General features: G+C 33.1%; 1 protein-coding gene across 1 annotated transcript; it reads right to left on the reverse strand.

Annotated features, from left to right (window-relative positions):
- Window positions 1–391: 391 nt before the first annotated feature.
- On the reverse strand, window positions 392–1,423 carry LOC142634927 (uncharacterized). The gene has a single exon (XM_075809160.1). It carries the CDS (start codon window positions 1,421–1,423, stop codon window positions 392–394), a length of 1,032 nt encoding a protein of 343 aa, XP_075665275.1.
- Window positions 1,424–20,566: the final 19,143 nt, after the last annotated feature.

The raw sequence follows: 20,566 nt of genomic DNA on the forward strand, positions 1-20,566 counted from the left end.
CTAGCACCTTGGATATAATCCTTGATACAACATTACCCAAACTAATGGGCCGGAATTCCGTAATGTATTTTGGCTCATTTTTTTTAGGGATAAGTACAATATGTGTGTAGTTCATTTTTCTAAGATACCTCCCGAGTGTAAAACGAGATAATACCTGCAGAACTTACATCCCGCCCTACGATATGCCAAAATTTTTGAAAGAAGTAAGGCGACATACCATCGGCCTGGTGCCTTGGATGGGTGCATCCTGGAAGAGTGCGGTTTTTACTTCTTCAGCTGTGTAGGGGCGAGTCAAGGCTTGGGCCATGTCCTCTGTCACTACTCGGTCGACTGAGTCAATCACCTGTCCCATATCAAGTGAATTGGGAGAGGTAAATAGTTGCTTGTAATACTATTCTGCTATGGTGGCTATCTTCTCCTCATCTGTGTTCCACTCCCCTCCGCTATCGTACAAACCGCCAATATTATTCTTTTTTCGTCTTTGGCTTGTTTTTTGGTGGAAGAACTTTGTATTTTTATCTCCTGCTGGTAGCCATATAGATCTCGATCTTTGCCTCCAATATACTTCCTCATGGTGCAAGAGTTCATTTATCTCCCTCTTCACTTCATGAATTCTCTCCAAATTCCTCCCATACCCAGCCTCCTTCAATGCTTGTAATTCTCCCTGTTTTACCTCCAATCGATTTTTTGTGTTCCCAAAGGCATTTTTGCTCCATGCGATGAGGTCCATTCTACATCTTTTGATTTTTTCAAATAAGCAGTACATACGGCTACCTGTTAGCCGTTGGTGATTCCATGATCTTTGTATGACAGCTTCACATTCTGCATGTGCTACCCATCTCTCCTCAAACCGCTGGATTTTAGGTCTCCGTCGGCGGGGTTGGTTTGGTGGAACCATGTCCACCAATATAGGGTCATGGTCAGAGTAAGAAGCTGATAGGTGGTGCACTTTGGCTCTCGGAAATTTCTCACACCAATCCGTTGTTGCAACAGCCCTGTCTAGTCTTTCTTCCACAAATGCTTCCCCTTCCCTGCCGTTTCTCCATGTAAAACGGTAACCATTGAATCCCAAGTCTACCAACCCGCAATGGAGGAGTGTATGTTGGAACTCAAGCATTGGTGCCATTGGTCTACGAATTCTACCATTCTTCTCTTCGGAGGCCAAGATTTCGTTAAAATCGCCTATACATACCCAAGGGAGGGATGCACGGGCATGGAGGTGCCTCATAAGCCTCCAAGTTTCGCTTTTACGTTGGTCTTCCGGATGGCCATATATACCGGTTAATCTCCATTCTGGTGCTGCTTGTGTGTGTACTCTCACATCAATATGGTTCGGTGAGTAAGTTTGTGTGTCTACAACCACATCTGCTTTCCAAAGAAGTGCTAGACCCCCTCTACGATTGTCACTTGAAACTGCAAGCATGGAAGGGAATCCCAATGCTTTTTTGAATAATAAACAAACGGAAAACATACCTGTTGGGCTTTTGTATTAAGTGGTTGCCATATTTTGCATGTCCTCTTCAGACATTAACAAAATGCAATAATGGACAATGATTTCAGTAATGTATGATGGTAGAGTAATGAAAAAAAGATTTGATTTCAAATCTGATGAATTTTATTTTGGTCATTGGCCTCCTTGGTTCCTTTGCACGTCCTCAATGGCTTAGATTGCTTTTTAGTTTGCTTCCAAATTGAAGAAAATGAACGCAAGGAGATGGAAGAAATGGTTACCAAAAGAAATTGCTAGAATTAATAGTTTAAATTTATGCGCAATTGAAGGAATATAGAAGAGTTTGAAAACCAGGAGTGGTCCAAATGTTTAATCAATGTTTTACGGATTTTATTGATTCTTGGACCTTTTCACCATTTAACAAAAAAAAAAACCCGATTTACAAATAACAATTTTAGAGAAAACGCACAGGTTTCTTGTCTTTCTAAGAAACATGAAAGAGAAGAAGTTGAGAAGAAATTACTAAATGAATATGAATCACTATTTATACCCAAAGAATTATAACCCTTCAACAGACACCTTTTTCATTCAATAGATACACTTTCAGTTAATAGACACATTTTTAGTCAATAAACACATTTTTATTCAATAGGCACCTTTCGGTCAATAAGTACCTTTTCATTCAATATGTACCTTTTCATTCAATAAGCACATTTTTGGTCAATAAGCACATTTTTGTTCAATAGATGCCTTTTCGATTAATAGACATTTTTTCATTCCATAGACACATTTTTAGCCACTAGACACATTTTTGTTAAATAGCCACCTTTTTTGTCAATAGACACTTTTAATATATATATTTTTTAAACACCTTTAATATATATTCAATATTATATATACAACACAAACTAAACTAGAAACGCAACATTATGTTTCTTATTCCTTCTCATAAAAAACTAATAAATAAAACAACATTACTTTTTTTTTCCTTAAACTCATCCAATAGCTATTTCTAGTGCATCGCACGGATTAACAACTAGTGTGTGTGTATATATATATAGGAACAAAGTAGTGTATTACTAGCCTCTGAGCACGCACTCACGCACGTGCTTAGAAGCTCTTCTATTTTTTTGGGAAAAAAGTTAATAATTTGCATCCATTATAATTTGAGATTACTATATTTTTCAATTACAAAAATAACTAGACGTGTGATAAGTGTTACTCGACTATTTATTATACGTATGCCAACGAGTACCAAATATGTATAAACAAGTTATTTATGTAAATTTATTTTTTTAATCATTCAACGATGTAAATTTTATTATTTTTATTATTATTTTAATAAGAGTATTATTCCATCAAAAAAAGCTTTAGATGGGATACCTACTAATACAAGGCTAGCTAGGCTGGAATATGAGTGGCATTCAAATTCAGCTCCTCTGACCCAATTCAACTTTAAGCATGTTTGACCTGAGCTCATTCTCATTCTATCTCACACATAAATTTTTTTTTTTTTTTTTAAGAAAAAATTATTCTAGAAAAATGGAATAAACATGTGGTAATTAAGTTCTTTCAGTTAGATAAATATTCCTTGGTGGAGTGAGGAAAGGAAAAAATGTGTGTGTGTGAACTTTGAAAATGTATTAAACAAAGACGTTGCCTAGATTGCCACTGCCACTGCTGTCTTAAGCTATATTGTAGTTAACAGTCTAATACACCTTGCAGCCACCTTTTCCTGGTACCCATTGGACATGTTATAGTTAGAAAATGTAGTCATGGTTTCAATCTAGTGTGAATGCGTACTCAGCAAGCTGATTTCTATGTATCTTCCCTCTTCATGTTTTTATCATCTATTTTAGCCTATAATCTGTTTTATCAATTGGAATTGATGATTTCCTTATTTGTTCATTTCATTGTACTTGTTCTATTTTTTGGCATGAGCTTCTTCATTCTGTTTCATCTAATAAATTAGTTATGGTCTGTATAGGTGGGCAGATTTCTGTGGTTCAGGCTCTATTGGAAGAGCTACCTGGACAATTTTTGACATACATGCGGGGTAGATTTTCCGAGTCCACAAGATGTACCAAAATGCTGATTTTGCTCACATCCAAGTCCACAAGATGTAATTAGTGAACAATTATAAACAAATATTTGATACCAAATGTGTTATATATCTTTGACAATCTCAGAGAAAGTTATTATGACAATAGCTACAGATGTGACTATGCATGGTATAATCGTATGGAAAAGCACTTGCTCAAAATAATTATGAAACGATTTTTCGTGTGTTGCATTTTTACCGCTTTCAAAAGAATTAAATTGGATTTGTTGCTGGTGTCAATTTGTCCATGATATAGGAAAGAAGTTATATAACAAATAAGAAATGAAAGTAGGGGAGAATTTAGTTGAAACTCAATTTGAAGCCCTCCAAGTAATATTTATGATGTTTATACTTTTGTTCATAATTGTTAATTCCAAGGTTGTAATTATGGCAATTTGTACGAAGCATGGAATGCATATTTTATCGTGCTAGACATACTATTTACTAGGAGCAATTACATAAAAAAAACCAAATTTGGTAGTATAACAATATCCATTATGAATTGATAGATACTTTTAAAGATTGTTACAATTTAAACCATATGCAGATATGAGAAAATAAGGAAACAACTTAAAAGGATTATATAAATTTTAATTTGTTATCACATCATCCAGAATAATCTAACAGATTTAGTTGATGATGAAGATTTTAGTTTGAAAGTTTATTTCTATTGCCTTGCAAACGCTAAAATTGAAGGATCAAGAATTTCTTGGAGAGGCCACTTAATTTTGTTCTATCAAAGGTATATCGCCTTGTCTTCAGTTGGACTCTTTGAAATTATATAATGTATATCCCTCAAGCTGGTGAAATTTGAGTATAAAGTTGTTTTAATTTTCAGTATATTCTTCTTAAAAATTTCGAAGGCATAGAGAAAATTGGGAGAGCTACTTCACCATGTTAATGTTATTTAAAGATTTTGAGCATCATATTTTAGACCACCATTGCTGCCGTTAAAAGTACACAAACGTAATTAGTGGCTTAATTCTTTCAGAGTAATTTGGTTTCCATGTACTAAAACTTTGGTATTTGTTTTTCCTCCTATTCTTTCTTTCTATTCTCATGGCATATAGTGACTAAACAAACTCGAAGTTTAACCCTAAATCTCCATATCAAAAATGGGCATACGGGGCTTTAGGAACTTTGGGGCACTCACTAGCCATGTGGAGGAAACAATTGCTTCAAGGAGTTGTGTTGAGATGATAGTCCATTGTTCCCACTTGGAAAACAAGGACCTATTCTCTAAAAGTGTATGTATTTGCAAAGCAGATACCTTAATGTTTAATGTTACTTAAGCATACATATTCTTAATTGTGTTTATTTTATAAATTTCTTCATTTATTTTAGAGTCATTTTTTAAGAATATCTAGAATCGTTGAGGCCAGAGGTTCTATCCCATTATTCAAGACTGAAGTGGTGAACAACAATTTGAATCCAATTTGGAAACCCCTATGCCTGAGTGTACAACAATTTGGAAGTAAGGTAAGCTTGTCGATTTATAATTCTTGGTTGCCTATTAGATTATAATTATAGGATGTTTTGTTATTTTGATAATTACTGAAGATTCACATGGCATATACAATTGGACTTGCTATAGGATAACCCATTAGTTGTGGAGTGCTTTGATTTCAATAGCAGCGGCAATCATGTGCTTATTGGGCAAGTTAAATTTATCGATGTCCATATTTGTTTTGTATTATTTTCATTTTTCACATTTTGTTTGTTTTCACAATTTAGTCTCTATTACTAAAAGACGATATTGATCTTAAAATTATTAGTAAGCTCTAGAAGTCAGTGGCAAACCTGGAAAAACTTCATAAAGAAAGAAGTGGTGCAAATCTCACCTTACCATCTTCTCATTGTGGTCATGATAACGTACTTATTCATACTTGTAATTATTATTATTTTTTTTAAATAAAATATTTTTAGTCTTTGTGTTTGAATTTGGATTTCCTTTCTAATTGATCAATATAGGTTTTGAAGGGACAGTAATTTGTGGATCAATTTTGTGAAAAGCAACAGTACAGCTTTCTGGACTACATTTCTAGTGGATCTGAGCTTAACTTTATGGTTGCTGTTGACTATACGGGTAAATTATGTAAGTTGTACTTGATAATAACATAAAATCATTTCATGATAATTTTTAAGTACAATATTTTTGTTTCTCAAAAAAAAAAAAGTACAATATTTTTTATAATGAGACCTTTTAACATGACTTATTCATGTATAATAATCCCAACGATTCTGTCATTGTAAAAAAAACACATTTCCAAGGGTGGGCTAGGCAGGTATTGGCTAACCTTCTCATTTATGTTGAAACTAAGAAAATCTCAGTTTAATTAAGAATATACATTTTAAAATATGCTACACATGAGAGGGGTAGCTCTCCCTTCCATTGATTGAATAACCCTGAATTGCACCTTATAAATAGAAAGATTTACCGATCAACTTTTTTTTTTTTTTGATGAACAGATTTACCACTCAACTATAAGGTCGGTGGTATTGAACTTTTATTTTATTTTCAGAACATAAGATGTATTATTACAAGCAAATATTAAAGGAAGCAACTAACAGATCCTCTCGTAGCTTATCTACAAGTCTCCATAGAGTCCTTCACTTCATCAATACGTGTTAGATACTTAGGGTGTGTTTGGATATCGCTTATTTTGCTGAAACTGAAAAATTATTGCTAAAAGTACTGTAGTAAAGGTAAAAATTTGTTGAAATAGTAAAGTGAGGCCCATGAATAGTATCAAAAAATGCAGTAAAGCCCATATATAGTAGCAAAAATAAGTTGAATAATGAAACAATTTTCATTTTTAAGTACTACCCAAACGCACACTTAACTTGCCTACAAAGTACAAACATGCCAGAAGATTCTCAAAAGAGGAACAGTTCATACTTCATACATTATATACAACATATTAAACCAATCACACTCCCTTCATCCAATTATTAGCATCAAATTTATTTAAAAGGAACAATATCATCATAAATACTAATTTAGTAGCAAATTTTCGAATATATATAACATAGGAGGATACATAAATTGCATTTCTATCACTTAATAGAAAAAGTTATGAGTTTAGAACTTTCTAATATAGGTTTTGGAATTCATGTCACATTGAGTAATAATTCTACATTTTTTTAAAAATAATTTATATGTTGTTATTCACGTTATACTGTATAGAATTAAATGATACAGTATTTACCTTAAATTAGATAATAAATTCAGTCAAATCAGATGATAATAATGTTTATTATTTTTATTATTATTATTATGAGAGGTGCTACGTCCACAACATTTTTACAACAAATCATAGGTGGTTAGTTATTATTGGTTCAAATTTGAACTTAACACTAAGATTACTTTTTTGCCCCAACAATAACAACCAGTAACAACCTGCCACTTAAGATTTGTTGTAAAAATGTTGTGGACATATCATTTCTCTATTATTATTATTATTATTATTATTATTTCCATTCAATTTTTTTTTTGGGGTCATTTTGGACCGATTGTAGCAAGGATTACATCTAGATTCTAGATATATTAAAATTTGTGAGACAACCTACCGTGTGATTCCTTAAACAAGGCTATTAGAATTTAAAGAACAGTACTAGCTAGTGTCATTTGCAAATATAACAACATAAACCAAACCTTAATTCCTTCATAAATTGTGTGGTTTAGCTTTGGGGCATGTATCTGAGCATGAATCCACACAAGCTCCCACTTGTCCTTCCTCTACAATAAGAAACAAAGCCAAAAAAAGAAAGGTAAAACAATATGAAAAAGTGATATATCAGAGAGAGAGAGAGTTATAGTTGGAAATAATATGGTGCTGATATTGGCACACAAGGACATAGCACAACCAAGCTTACAGAAGTAAACGTTGTCTCTATGAGTAAAGTCTATAGGAAAGCTGGACACGGTGCAGTGTCTCAAGCACTTCATGGGGCAGAGGATAGCTGAACTGTCGGGTGTGACAATACAAAGAGAGAAGCACTTACGGTAGCATTTCTTAAGAGAAGCTGTGGAATACTGGCCAGCCACCCCCATCACTAAACAAAGTAGCACAACTAGTGACATCAATTTTTCTCCATTTTTTCTTTCCCTTACCAAAGTACTCCCAGAAATTCCAAGTTAATTGAAAACAACTTTGTCCTAGAACTCCTTATAGCTTTATAAATATTAAAGACTAGGCAAGTAGAAACCTAACTAATATTCCCAAAATATTTGATTCTTGAAAGAAAAAAAAAATTCCTCCCAGAATAGTTTTGGCTGATCTCCTAATTATTGGCAATTCCATGTCCAAAAATAGGTTAAAACACAGTGGGGATTACTGTTTATGAACTTTATTTAGATATAGAGAAGAGTTGGTAGAATTTAATCCATCCATTTTAAAAATAGAAAGTAGAGTGTTAAAAGGGAAACAAATCATTTGCTTCACATATTCGCTTGACTTTCCCTAACTAAAATTTAGGAATAGTGCTACACGTAATACAAATTTTACTACATTAAGTACCCGTTTGGATAGTGCTGAAATTGCGTCTATATATTTTTTTTTTTGAGAAACGCATTTATGTGGCTTTTATACTTTTTTAGTGGGTCCTGTGTACTGTTTATGGGACCTACAAACCTTTTTTTTAGCAAAACTTTCATTAAAAATGAGTTTCACAGTGTTATTCACACATTTAAAAATTATTTTACTACATTATTTTTAGTTTTCAGCAAAATAAACGGTATCCAAACATACCCTAAATTTACAAATTAATATATCATCAATCATAAAATGACAATTTAAATCTACAGTAAGTTTGTTGAAGGTTACCAATCAAGTTCATAGCCATATCAAGTTTTATGCAAATCCCCTAACTAATTAACTAACTAATGTAACTAACTCTTGACAGCTAGCATAATAGTGGTAAGTGGTAACTGACTGTAGCTAACTGTGCTGACTATGTTATTCTCTGTTGACTGTACTTTTGTAACTGTTGTCCAGCTTGAACATTTCTTTTCCTTTTTTTTCTTTTTCTTTTTTCTTTTTTTTATAATGGGAAAGTAGTTTCATTCAAATGAAATTAAATAACAAAAGCAAGATACAGAGGCAGATAGCTAAACTAGGCACAATCAATCCGTAGAAGTGTTGCATTATAGCCAAGTACGGACTTATGGCATGTTTGGAAGTTTAGAGAGGGAGGAGAGTAGAGGAGAGGAGAGTAGTGGGGAGGAGAGTAGAGTGAAATAATTACCATCCACCTTGTTTGGATGTTTTTAAAATTAGTAAGGAGGAAGAGAGTAATTAGCCCTCTCTTTGTTTGGATGTTTTTAAAATTGGGATGGAGAGGAGAGGAAATGATTAAATAGACAATGTACCCATATTTGAAAATAAATTGCAACATTGGTCTATGATTAATTGGTTTGTTATTTTGTTAATTTAAAAATGGTAAATTAGAGAATTCATTTGGTCAATAATTTATCTACTCTACTCTCCCTCCAAATCTCTCCAATTTGGGGGAATTAAAAATGAGGGGTTAAATGTAGTTGAAATCTCCCCAAACCCCTCAAAATCCCTTCCCCTTCTTCCTTAAAAAACTTCCAAACAAGAAATTTAAATTACTCTCCCTCCCTCTACTCTACTCTCCCTCCCTCTACTCTACTCTCCCTCCTTTTTTAGACATCCAAACAGGCCATTAAGGATTTCAAATTCGGAAGCTGAAGCATAAGAAAAAAAAAATCAAATAAATATCATACAGTACTAATAAAATATCAAATAAGATAAATACACAAAATCATTATTTCTTAATATATGAAGATGTAATTATCTACAAACAAAGACAAAATAATACTGTTTCTTAAGAGCATCAATTGCAAAAAATTTATTTTCATAAGTTATACCAAAATTTACTTTTCCTACTTTAATATAGCATTTGAAATGTCTCATACAATAGTGTTTTTCGTATTTAGTGTTCTAAATACTAAATATTTATAATTTAGAACACCTGATGTTAGAATTCTAATATTGGGCAAACCATGCTTTTTTATTTTAAAGTTTTGTTTTTGTTAAGTTTTTTAGTTTGATAGTTACTAGTTAGGCTAAGCTAATTCAAAAGGAGATGGTCTAAGTTTTTGGAAGAGGTAAGTGCAGCTCTAGAAATTTAAAGAAAAAAAAATTAACCAATGAAAAAAATTTCACTTTTTTTCTTTGGGCCAAGGGGGCCCAAAAAATTAATCCTTTGTTTTTTCTTTTGTGATCCGTTTTCAAATGACAAATCTTCTAACTTCTAAAGGAGCCAAGAAGATCTCTGACACCTTTGGTAGAGATGACCAAGGCAGAGCATCGATTCCAAATAGACCAAGCAGTCATAAAGAAATCCTCCTCCAAATGTTGGGAGGTTCCTTCAACTAGGATTCTCATAGCAATGTCTGATACATCCATAGAAACAATTGTTAGATTCACTGGATAGTCTTCCCACATATCCCAAACTTGCTTGACAAACTCACAAAAAATTAAGGAGTGGGCGATGGACTCACTTGCTTACAGGATGGGCATAAGTCATCGCTGTTTACTCCCCTTTTGCATAAATTCAGTTTGCATAAATTCAGTTTGGTTGGTAGGGCATTCATGCAAGCCCGCCAAGCAAAGATAACGAATTTTGGGAGAATTTTAAGTGTCACATTTTTTTTCCACAACGGAATTCTAGAGCCCCCACACCAACATTCCCCATTTTCTAAGCTTGTTCATTTGCTTTGGTAATCCTATCAAATTCATAGTTAGTAAAATACATGTATAATATCATATATTACATGTACATATCTTGTTCATTTGCTTTGGTAATCCTATCAAATTCAAAGTTAGTAAAATACATGTATAATATCATATATTACATGTACATATATTTTTTTTTATAGAGTTTCAACCTATGGTGTCCGCTCCTGATAATATCTCTTTATTATCATACTAAAACACCAATCAATTTTTAGTGTAGGCGGAGATTGAACTCCAGATCTCTTATACAACTATCAGAAACCTTACCAGTTAAGCTAACTAGAACCCACCATGTACATATATTTATAAAAAAAAAAAAAAATTCCTATTTATACCGTACAAGACATATAGACAAAAGTATTTTGGAAAATAACGTTTTCTATAATTAAGTGTGTTAAACATTTCTCATATTATACTTGTATAAAAATATACAAACACGTACGTACGTTTTGTAGTTGTGTTGTATCAATAATTTTTTTTTCAAAAACAAATCATTATTTTTTTTTTTTTATGTGACAACGTGATGCTTTAATTGCATAAGATATTTTATTTTATTTTTAATAATTCAGATAGTTGCATGGAAGAGAAGAGGATGGTACGTCCCCATTGGAAAGTGGAAACTATCATATGAGCTGGTCCCCAAAACTTGTAAAATTACTAGACAATCTACACATTTTGGTCTATTTTTTCAAAAATTACAGAGCATGTCCCCCAAACCTTTTCTTTTATGAGCCCTTACTTTTAACCTACATATTGTTGTCAATGTTAGAATCTACATTTTGAACAGCGCAATAATAGAACTACCCAAGATTTGCGGTGCTATAAACCCAAGGTGCCCTAAATCCCATTTTAAGCTATCCTAGAACAAAGAAATTAGCATTTTTTTTTGAGAAATAATTACAACATGCTGTTAACTCCGCAGCTCGAACCCTTTCCCTCCTAGACCCCCAAGCACTTTGTACATGGGAAGGTGTCAATTTAGCTACAAGACCTTTGGCAGAAATTAGCATATTAATTTTGTGGGAAAGGATAGATTAGAATTAGATATGGTTCTACTCTTTAACATTGTTTTGCATGAGCGCACTTTTTAATACTCAGGAGTCGGATCCAAATGCTACTTTTAAAATTTTTTTCATAATCTTTAATCTATTGATGATTTGTTTACTTATTTTTTGAGGGAATTTGAAATTGTTCAAATTATATAATCATTATCATAGGCATCAGCCAACGACCTAAGACAATTAAATAATTACTCAATTTTTTTAGAATTATAGGTAGAAAACTAATGTTCTTACGTTAGTGACAAACAATTTCTTGGACAATAATTACAAATTATTTACAACCCTAAAATATATATATATATATATATATATATATAGGCCAACTGGAACAAAGAAATTAGCATATTGATTTCATTTATATTGATAGTGGAAATGACGGATTAAATATGGTTCAACTCTTGAACATTATTTTCTACCCAAAAAAAAAAAAAAAAACTCTTTAACATTGTCGGGGGCAAAAAAGTTTCATTTCGGACAATTGAGATTTATGTTGGGTCGGGGGCTTAAACCAAAACTCGACGATGGGCTCGATGTACGGCCCAAAGGCTATCAGCGAAGATCCAAATAAATCACTGTATTTTTATGCCTTAGGCCTAGATTGGGACTTACAAGAATGGCCCATAAACAATCCCTACAACAGACACATCAATGTGGTTAAAAAGCATTCTGTAAGAAATGGCCCAACAGTAAAATGTTTCTGCAAAAAATAACAAAGCGGTGAAATGCTTCTGCAGAAAAGTAACCCAGCTGTAAAGTGCTTCTGCAAAAAATAACCCAGCGGTAAAATGTTTCTGCAGAAAAGTAACCCAGCAGTAAAGTAAAACAAAATAAATTTCCAGCTGTTAAGTATTTCACAGATTAAGGGAAACATCCACATTTTCAGACTCATCATCTGTTAACTCTAGAGAAGAGTCTTCTAACACAATAATATGAGGGAAAAATTCTATAGTAATAGTTACATCATAACTATCAATAGTAAATGAATAAGTAAATATCATGGGTTCTGACGGGACTGACGAGCGCAACTTTCACGGACGATGACGGCGTTATTGACGAGGTACTCCTCAGGACGAACCGATCAAGTGTCCACATCACTGACGAAGATATCCAAACAAATCAATACAGGCAGTAATATCTCGGACAGTTATAAAGACAGCTGTATGGACCGTTGAACCCCCATTGAAGACCACATTACTGAGCGTAAGGCGTTACTAGAAGAGGCATTAAAACCTCAAATAACTCCCACAACGGCTAGAGGGTGTAAAAACATATATAAGGCCCTCACAAGCACTAACACAAGGTACAAAAAAAACACTCAAAAACAAATACTTCTTATTGATTTGCTACACTTCTTTATTTCAGTTTCTTATACTGACTTTGGCATCGGAGGCATTGTGGCAGACACCACACCGATGACCACTCTGAGAGAATAACCAGCTGACGGGGTTTTTGGCTTCATCTGAACTCATTCATTATAATTGACGAGCTTATACTTCATCAGGTTCCATAATAATGAATGAGGAAAGCTTAGTGTGAGATGAAGGGAGAGAGAGAGATTACAACTAGCGCAACAAGATCATTATGGTGCCAAGACATGCTCATGGACATGGTATATGTAGTGAGTAGAGAGAGTCATTTGTGAATAGTATGAGTGATGAGTGAAAGTGTATGGTAAGGCTGCTAGGACTTTCTCCTGGGAGTAGTTGAGTGTTTTTTAATGGAAGTATGAGGGGTGTTTTTGAGCTAGGGGCTGAAGAACTCAATTTCTATGCTTGAAGCTGAGAGCTCAATGACTTAGAACTTTGCTGGAGTTTTTGAGATAGCTAAACAGAGGGGTTTAGTGAGAGTTCTTCTCTATGAGTATATTTCTTAGTATGTTCTTGTTCTCCCCCTTGAAACATTAATGGAGAGTTCCACTTATAGTTGGGTTTTCGAGGGTAATTAGCAAATAACTCCTGCTAAATCTTTCTCAATCTTCAGAAAATCCTTAGAGAATCGTTCTTAGGATTTTAGCTAAGAGTGGTAAGCTCAACTTTTAGAAGGTTCTTGCTTTTTTGGGTAATAACAACTGAGATTCTAACTTAGCATTGAATGCTGATTGGCCTTGGCTGATAGGGTTAGAACATGTATTAGGCTAATGATCTTGGTTATGCTGCTGCTAGAATCAGAGCTCTCTAGGGTAGATTTTATCACCCCAAGCCAGGTGTCAATCTTAGAGCCCTTGCTGGGAACTCTACTGGGATCCCCTTAGTGCCCTTCAAACCACATTTCCCTAAGTTTCCCTATTTGGGGTTCATGTGTTTGGTCCATGAACCAGAGAATACACGTTTTTAGTATGAAAATGAGCTGATTTCAAGTTGTTTAATGAGCTTTAATGGCCTAGTCATGGTTGCTCTTGATTCTTGATTGAATGGGCCGAAGAAGAAAGAAGGGATAGCTAGCTGAAGCCTTTCAACTTTCTGTCATGCCACCTTCAGCTTTATGTCACATGAGAAATGATGAAATTTTAGCTTGTGAAGGAAGGGTTTAACCCCTGATGGACACATGTTCTCTTCTGACCTGATTGGACAAGTTGGAACTTGATGGCAGTGGGCTTCAGCTGTTGAATTGTACTGAGTTTTAGCTGATTAGCTCACGTGAGCTTCAGTTGCTGGGATTTATGTATGAACTGGGCTGGCTCAGCTGGGCTTTGTAGTTGAGCTTCTTTGGGCTTGGTTATCCCTACAAAATGAAGAGTTTTGTCATGGGTGATATACATGGGCTTTTGTAAATTTTGTAAGAGGAGTATTTATTGAGAAGTGAGTATTTATATTTCCCATGAGTGAGAGATTTAGTATATGTAAAAAAAGTGTTAAGGTAATATTTGAGTTTTGTAAATATGTGCCAAAATAGTTGCCAAAATAATATCTGGGCTTTATGAAATAGTGCCAAATTAATATTATGGGCTTTGTAAAATAAATGCCAAAATGATATTGGGCTTTTAGAAATAGTTGCCAAAATAATATTTGGGCTTTTAGAAATAGTGCCAAATTAATATTTTGGGCTTTGTAAAATAAATGCCAAAATGATATTGGGCTTTTATAAATAGTTGCCAAAATAATATCTGGGCTTTTAGAAATAGTGCCAAAATAATGTGGGCTTTATGAAATAATGTCAAATTAATATTTGGACTTTGTGAAATAGTGCCAAATTAATATTTGGGCTTTATGAAATAGTGCCAAAATGATATTGGGCTTAAATAGTTGCCAAAATGATATTTGGGCTTTATGAAATAGTGCTAAATTAATATTTGGACTTTGTAAAATAGTGTCAAATTAATATTTGAGTTTTGTTAAAATAGTTTGTCAAATTAGTATTTGAGCTTTGTTAAAATAAGTGTCAAATTAATATTTGGGTTTTATTAAAATAGTTTGCCAAATTAGTATTTGGGCTTTATTAAAATAGGTGCCAAATTAGTATTTGGGCTTTGTTAAAATAGTTTGTCAAATTAGTATTTGGGCTTTGTTTAAAATAGGTGTCAAATTAGCATTTGGGCTTTGTAAAATAGAGCCAATATTAATATTTGGGTTTTGTAAAATAGTTTGTCAAATTAGTATTTGGGCTTTGTAAAAAAGCTTGCCAAATTAGTATTTGGGATTTGTAAAATGGTTTGAGAGTTTTGTAAAAATATTGCCGTTCAGCAATGGACTTCGTAAGAGTGCCGCGTAGCAACGGGCTTTATAAGAGTGTTGTGTAGCAACGGGCTTTGTAAAGGTGTCGTGGGCTTAGTAAGGTGCCGTGTAGCAACGAGCTTAGTAAAGGTGTCATATATCAACGGGCTTAATAATGGTGCTGTGTAGCAATGGGCTTAGTAAAGGTGCCGTGTAGTAACGAGCTTAGTAAAAGTGTTGTGTAGCAACGGGCTTAGTAAAAGGGTTTTGTTGGGCTTTTTGGGTCTTGCCCACAAGTTAAGTGATTTTGGGCTTTTGTGGAGGAAGTATAATTTTGTGGCCCAATATTGGTAGCAAGGTGATGGGTATTTTTGTGAAAACCCAAGTTAGATAATATGTGGAATATAATGGGTAATACTTGTGAAAGGGTCCAAGGTAATTTGTGGGCTTTATATATATAGGGAATGTTTGTGGGAGCCCAATAACATGGAGTAATATGTGGGAAATATTTATGTGGGCTTTAAAATAATTCTTGGGCTTATGTGGGTATTTTTTTGAGTGGGCAAAAGAAATTAGGGCCTGAAAATTTGTATTTCAACAAACATTTTTTTGCATGAGCGTTCACTTTCTAATTAAGATTCGGGAAGTCGGATTCAAACACTTCTTTTGATTTCATTTTGTGTATTTGTAAATTCTTTATGTGTGTGTGTGTGTGTATATATATATATATAAATAAAGAAGATTGAAAAGTAAAATTAAAAATTTCAATATCTTTTAATCGAATGGTTTGTTTACTTATTTTTTGTGCGAAACTCGGTCTAATCAGAACAATCAAAGTGCTAGGTGGATTAGTGAACCGAGGAGGGCAATCTGCTCAAGGAGGCCGAGGAACAGATACTTCTCGAGAGGCGAGAGATAAGACATAAAGGCAATGAGATTGGAAACTGAGAAGGATCATTGTGATGTACGAATAAGAGTGGGAGGAAATTTCCAAATAAAACACCCATCACCTCCGCATTTAATGCACTGTGTTGGGTTAAGATAGCTTGATTCCGATTAATTAATTCAATTACTCAAGTAGAGGCACCAACAAATCACCAATTAAATTAAATACAGCGAAAAATAAATTTGACGAGGTGATTTGTTGACAAATGGGAAAAATCTCGCAAGGCAAAAACCCCACCGGGTGATTTTAAGGTCACAACTTCCAAGAATCTACTAATAAAAAATCAAGCAGTTACAAGTATAAGAAATCTTACCAACTATCCTGGCCTACCTCGAAATACTAACTTACAGTTGAACCTTCGCTCCAATGCCTAATTGGCCTTGATCTTGTAGTAGTCTTCTTTCCCTTTATGCACAAACCTCCAATTTGTGACTAACTCATTTGCACGAATCTTAGTACATGACTAACTCCAGCAACTTGAATAGTTGTTATTGGCTACAAAGTTTTTCACTTCATCAATAATGAAGATCTCGATGCACTTGGTTACAAAACCATACGGCGTACAAATGCAGTAACTTCTCATAAAGAAAATAAGTCTCTTGGTCTCTGTATCCATATATGACGACTTTTAGTGTGAGTTTGGGAAACGCGTTTTGTGCGTTTCCTAGCTCACATGTTTTTTTGTGTAGATCTCGTACACTGTTCACGGGACCCACAAGTACTTTTTTCAGAAAATTTTTCTTTAAAACTGGATTCCACGGCACTATTCACACATTTAAAAATTATTTTGCTATAGTATTTTAGCTGTATCCAAACAAAACTCTTAAAATAAGCATTATATATGTCTAGAGTTGTGGGAAAGGAAACCCTATACATACATATAAGCTTGGGCCAGATTTCAGATCTAGAAATTTTGAAATCGTAATTCTCGATAAATTGAGCTAGTGTTAAGCTATCTATTAAGCTTTTAAATAAGTCTCGGTAGTAGCTATCAATCGAGAATTGATGAGTAGCTTTTCTTCACTTGTTTTTTGGATCAATCTTCATGTCTTTAATATTTGACTTGAACAACATGTTTCTTGAAGTACTAAACCCATCTCAGATCTACCCAATTACAAGTAAAGTGCATTTTGTCAAAGGATTAGCCAATTACAAAAAATAGGATTCTAACAATCTCCCTCTTTGACAATTCGTGACAAAATCACAAACAAAAATTATGAGAGAAGTCTAACACAATTATCCCATAACTTACAAAAGTGTATAAGGCTAACCCTACTACAAACTCTTGAAAAATTTTACAAAAAGAGAGATCATGGCATGGTAGACTTGCAACCTGTCTTAACTGAAATACTTAAAAAAGATTCATCAAGGCATCAAGTGTGAAACATAGACAAGTTGTATAAAGGAAGAAACATGTATAAAAGAAGAAACATGTGTGAAAATTTAAAATCGAATGGTTTGTTTACTTATTTTTTGTGCGAAATTTAAAATTTTTCTTTTTTGATCTAACATGCCTCTTTTTGGTTGATTCAATGATTGGGTTTGTTTTAGTAGGGAGAAATTGCTAATTTTTGCTTGGGTTTACGAAGTAGAGTTTTGGGCATGAAATTTTGTGGATCTATGGGTTTGGTTTAGAGAGAATTGAGGTTGAAGCAATTATGGAGGTTGTGATGAATGATTGGAATTAAATGAGCATAGATGAGCAGATTTATGTGGAGCATGCTATGCTAAAGGAGTTGGTAAATGAGTAGAATGGGAACTTTGATTTTGAGACGGAGTTCGAGCTTATGATCAAGTGTTATAGTTCTGGACCTCTGGTGTAAGTGGCAATGGTAGGTATATGCTTTGTTTGGTTGATTCAAGGCGTTGAGGGATCATTAGTTCCACTTATGCATATGTAATTTTCCAGTTCCACCTGATGGATTTTGGTTGAATTCATGGCAGTGGAGTTGCGGTTGTTGGGTTCACTGTGGGACCGATTTGGATTTGGAGTGATAGTGTGTGATGGGTGATTGCTAGATTTGATTTTTGTGTCTGTGGGTTGTGTTTGGTTGCTAAGAAAATGCAAGGAAAACTGGAGAAATTTTTTTAATTCACCCTTTCATTTTTTTTTTTCTGATGTGGATTTCGTTATTTATCAAAATTGTTGACATGGCTTTTTAAAAGCAATTAAACATTTTTTTTTGGTTTTATTAGCCATGTATGCGCCATGTGTGCAAACCGTTTGCCACGTAAGCATTTTTCGTTAATGAGTTAATAACAGGGACTAAATTGACCACAAGTTGAAAATAATAGGGATCAAATTAACTGATACCAAATTGGCCCACCCAAAATTTTTAAAATACTTTATAAGGTATATATATTTTGCAACTTTTTTAGATACTAGACCTTAAAATTGATAGTTGGCCCCTCCAAAAATAAGAGCTGACTCCTACAAAAAAGTATTGAATAACTAATTGGGTTCTAAAAAATAATTGTTAAGAACAAAAAACTATCCTCATTGTAACAAAAAAAAAATACTTTTTAAAAAAAAATTTTATTTTATAGTTTTTTCCTCTCTTAATTGGTAAGTTTTGGTTGTTGAGTTCAAATAGTAAGTTTTTGCCAAAATAAATTTCCTGGTAGAGTTATTTTATTTTATTTTATTTGGCACTAAGCTTTCGTTGTTGTTAATTTTCAAATTTTTTGTCAATACTTGATTTAGTTACAAAATGTTAAATGAGAAAAAACTATGGTGAGGATATATAAGTGACAACACTTAAAAAGAAAAGTTTTCTTGGACATAAATATATAATTTTTATTTCCTTTTCAATTTGGGACCAAGTCTTTTGTTGTTATTATTGTTGTTAAGTTTCCAATTGTTTGTCAATGCTTGATTTAGACTAAAAATGTTGGATGAAAAAAATAGAGGATATTTAATGTTGGGTTTGACAACACTCCAAAAATAAAAGATTTAAAAAATTATAATTAAATAATGGTAAAACGTTTTGTACATATTGGTGGCAAGTAGACAATTTGTGTATTCGCATTAAAGTTTATATAAAATGTATTTATGTATCAATATATTTAGTTGTGTAAATGTATGTATTTATGAATATGTAACTCGGCCCCCCCAAACCAAAATTCCCGACTCCGTCCCTCTATGCATATATGTATTTTCCTTATTTTTTGGTTGTTGTTAGCGCACAAGTTGGTTATGAAAAACAAATTTATTTTCCGTAGTGGAACCAAACCAAACTCCACCCATAACTTTATTATGGCCTTGAAGAGGTTAAGGGTAACAACTAGAGCATGAGCTTGACAAATGATTGAGTTGTTGTAACAAATGAAGAGCTGCTTGCAAATGATGGAGAACTGAGAAAGCAATATGAGTATTGTTCATTCCTATTGTTTTTGAATGCTTTTGGTTTACTTTTGGAAGCAATGTAACAATGAAATTTAGTTGAGTAAGCATGTAAATTATTCATTCTTAAACCATAAGCATACAAATTAGACCAAATTTAAGAAAAATAGCTTAAACAAAATGTAACCCAAACACAAACCTAATCAATTTGATGGACAATAAAAACAAAAGTAAAAATGAAGAAGACATACCAACATGGTTGATAGCAATGGTAGGAATAAAAGTGAAACAATACCCCCAAAATAGAAACCATATAATACCTACCTTTATATAGAGAATTTTAAAATTATGAATAAGTTGGTATGAAAAAAAAAATTGATGGTCACTTCACAAGTATAAGTGCTTGTATAGTGTGAGGGGTAAGAGTCGGGGTTCAAGTCTCTAGGAGGAGGCTTTACACACATATACACTTAGATTAGACCAGAGTAGAATTTCTATCTTGTATCTAAGAAAAGAAAAAAAAAGAAAAAAAGACCCCCAATTTGCAAGATCATCTGGAACCACACAAGTCTAGAAGCTGTCACACTCCTGGTGCTTTAACACTTGCTCTACCAAGGTCCCCTTAATCATTGTAATATTTGGTTTTTTTCTTGTGCTTTTCCTTTGTTGTATTTCATTTTCTTCTATTGAATAAATTAAATTTTCTTTTTAAAAAAAGAAAAAAAAAACAAAAAGAAGAAAAAAAGAATGCATACCTGTGTTGTTTTAGAATTTAGGTATTTATATATTCTCTAAAAATAGAAGAGGATATTTATATGGGAAGAGTTCAATTTGATATAAAATTTAAATTGTAGTGAAATTAACATTTCTAATGATCATGGATGTTGCCATCCCATGAAAAAAATGGTAAAAAAAAAAAAAAAATCAAAAGAAGAAGGGTTTTACTATAACAGAAAGAAGAGCTGCATTTAACATAGATTTTTAAATTTTAATTAAATTAGCTTTTAAAAATTTATTTAAGTTTACATAGAAGGTATGGAAATAGAGAGTTTAGGAGTAAAGAAAATCTAGAAGCATAGGTATTGCAAAAAATCTTATCTATTTTAGCATAAAATTCTTCCTTTTCTATTTTATATATTTATTTTTCAAAACATCTAACATCAGATTATTTATTTTATACTATATTTCATTAAAATTTTAATTTTTCTTAATTATTTATTTTTCTTTATACACAACAACATCATTTATTCT

Source organism: Castanea sativa, chromosome 5 (assembly GCF_040712315.1).
Source record: "Castanea sativa cultivar Marrone di Chiusa Pesio chromosome 5, ASM4071231v1".
In the NCBI taxonomy this organism is placed as follows: domain Eukaryota; kingdom Viridiplantae; phylum Streptophyta; class Magnoliopsida; order Fagales; family Fagaceae; genus Castanea; species Castanea sativa.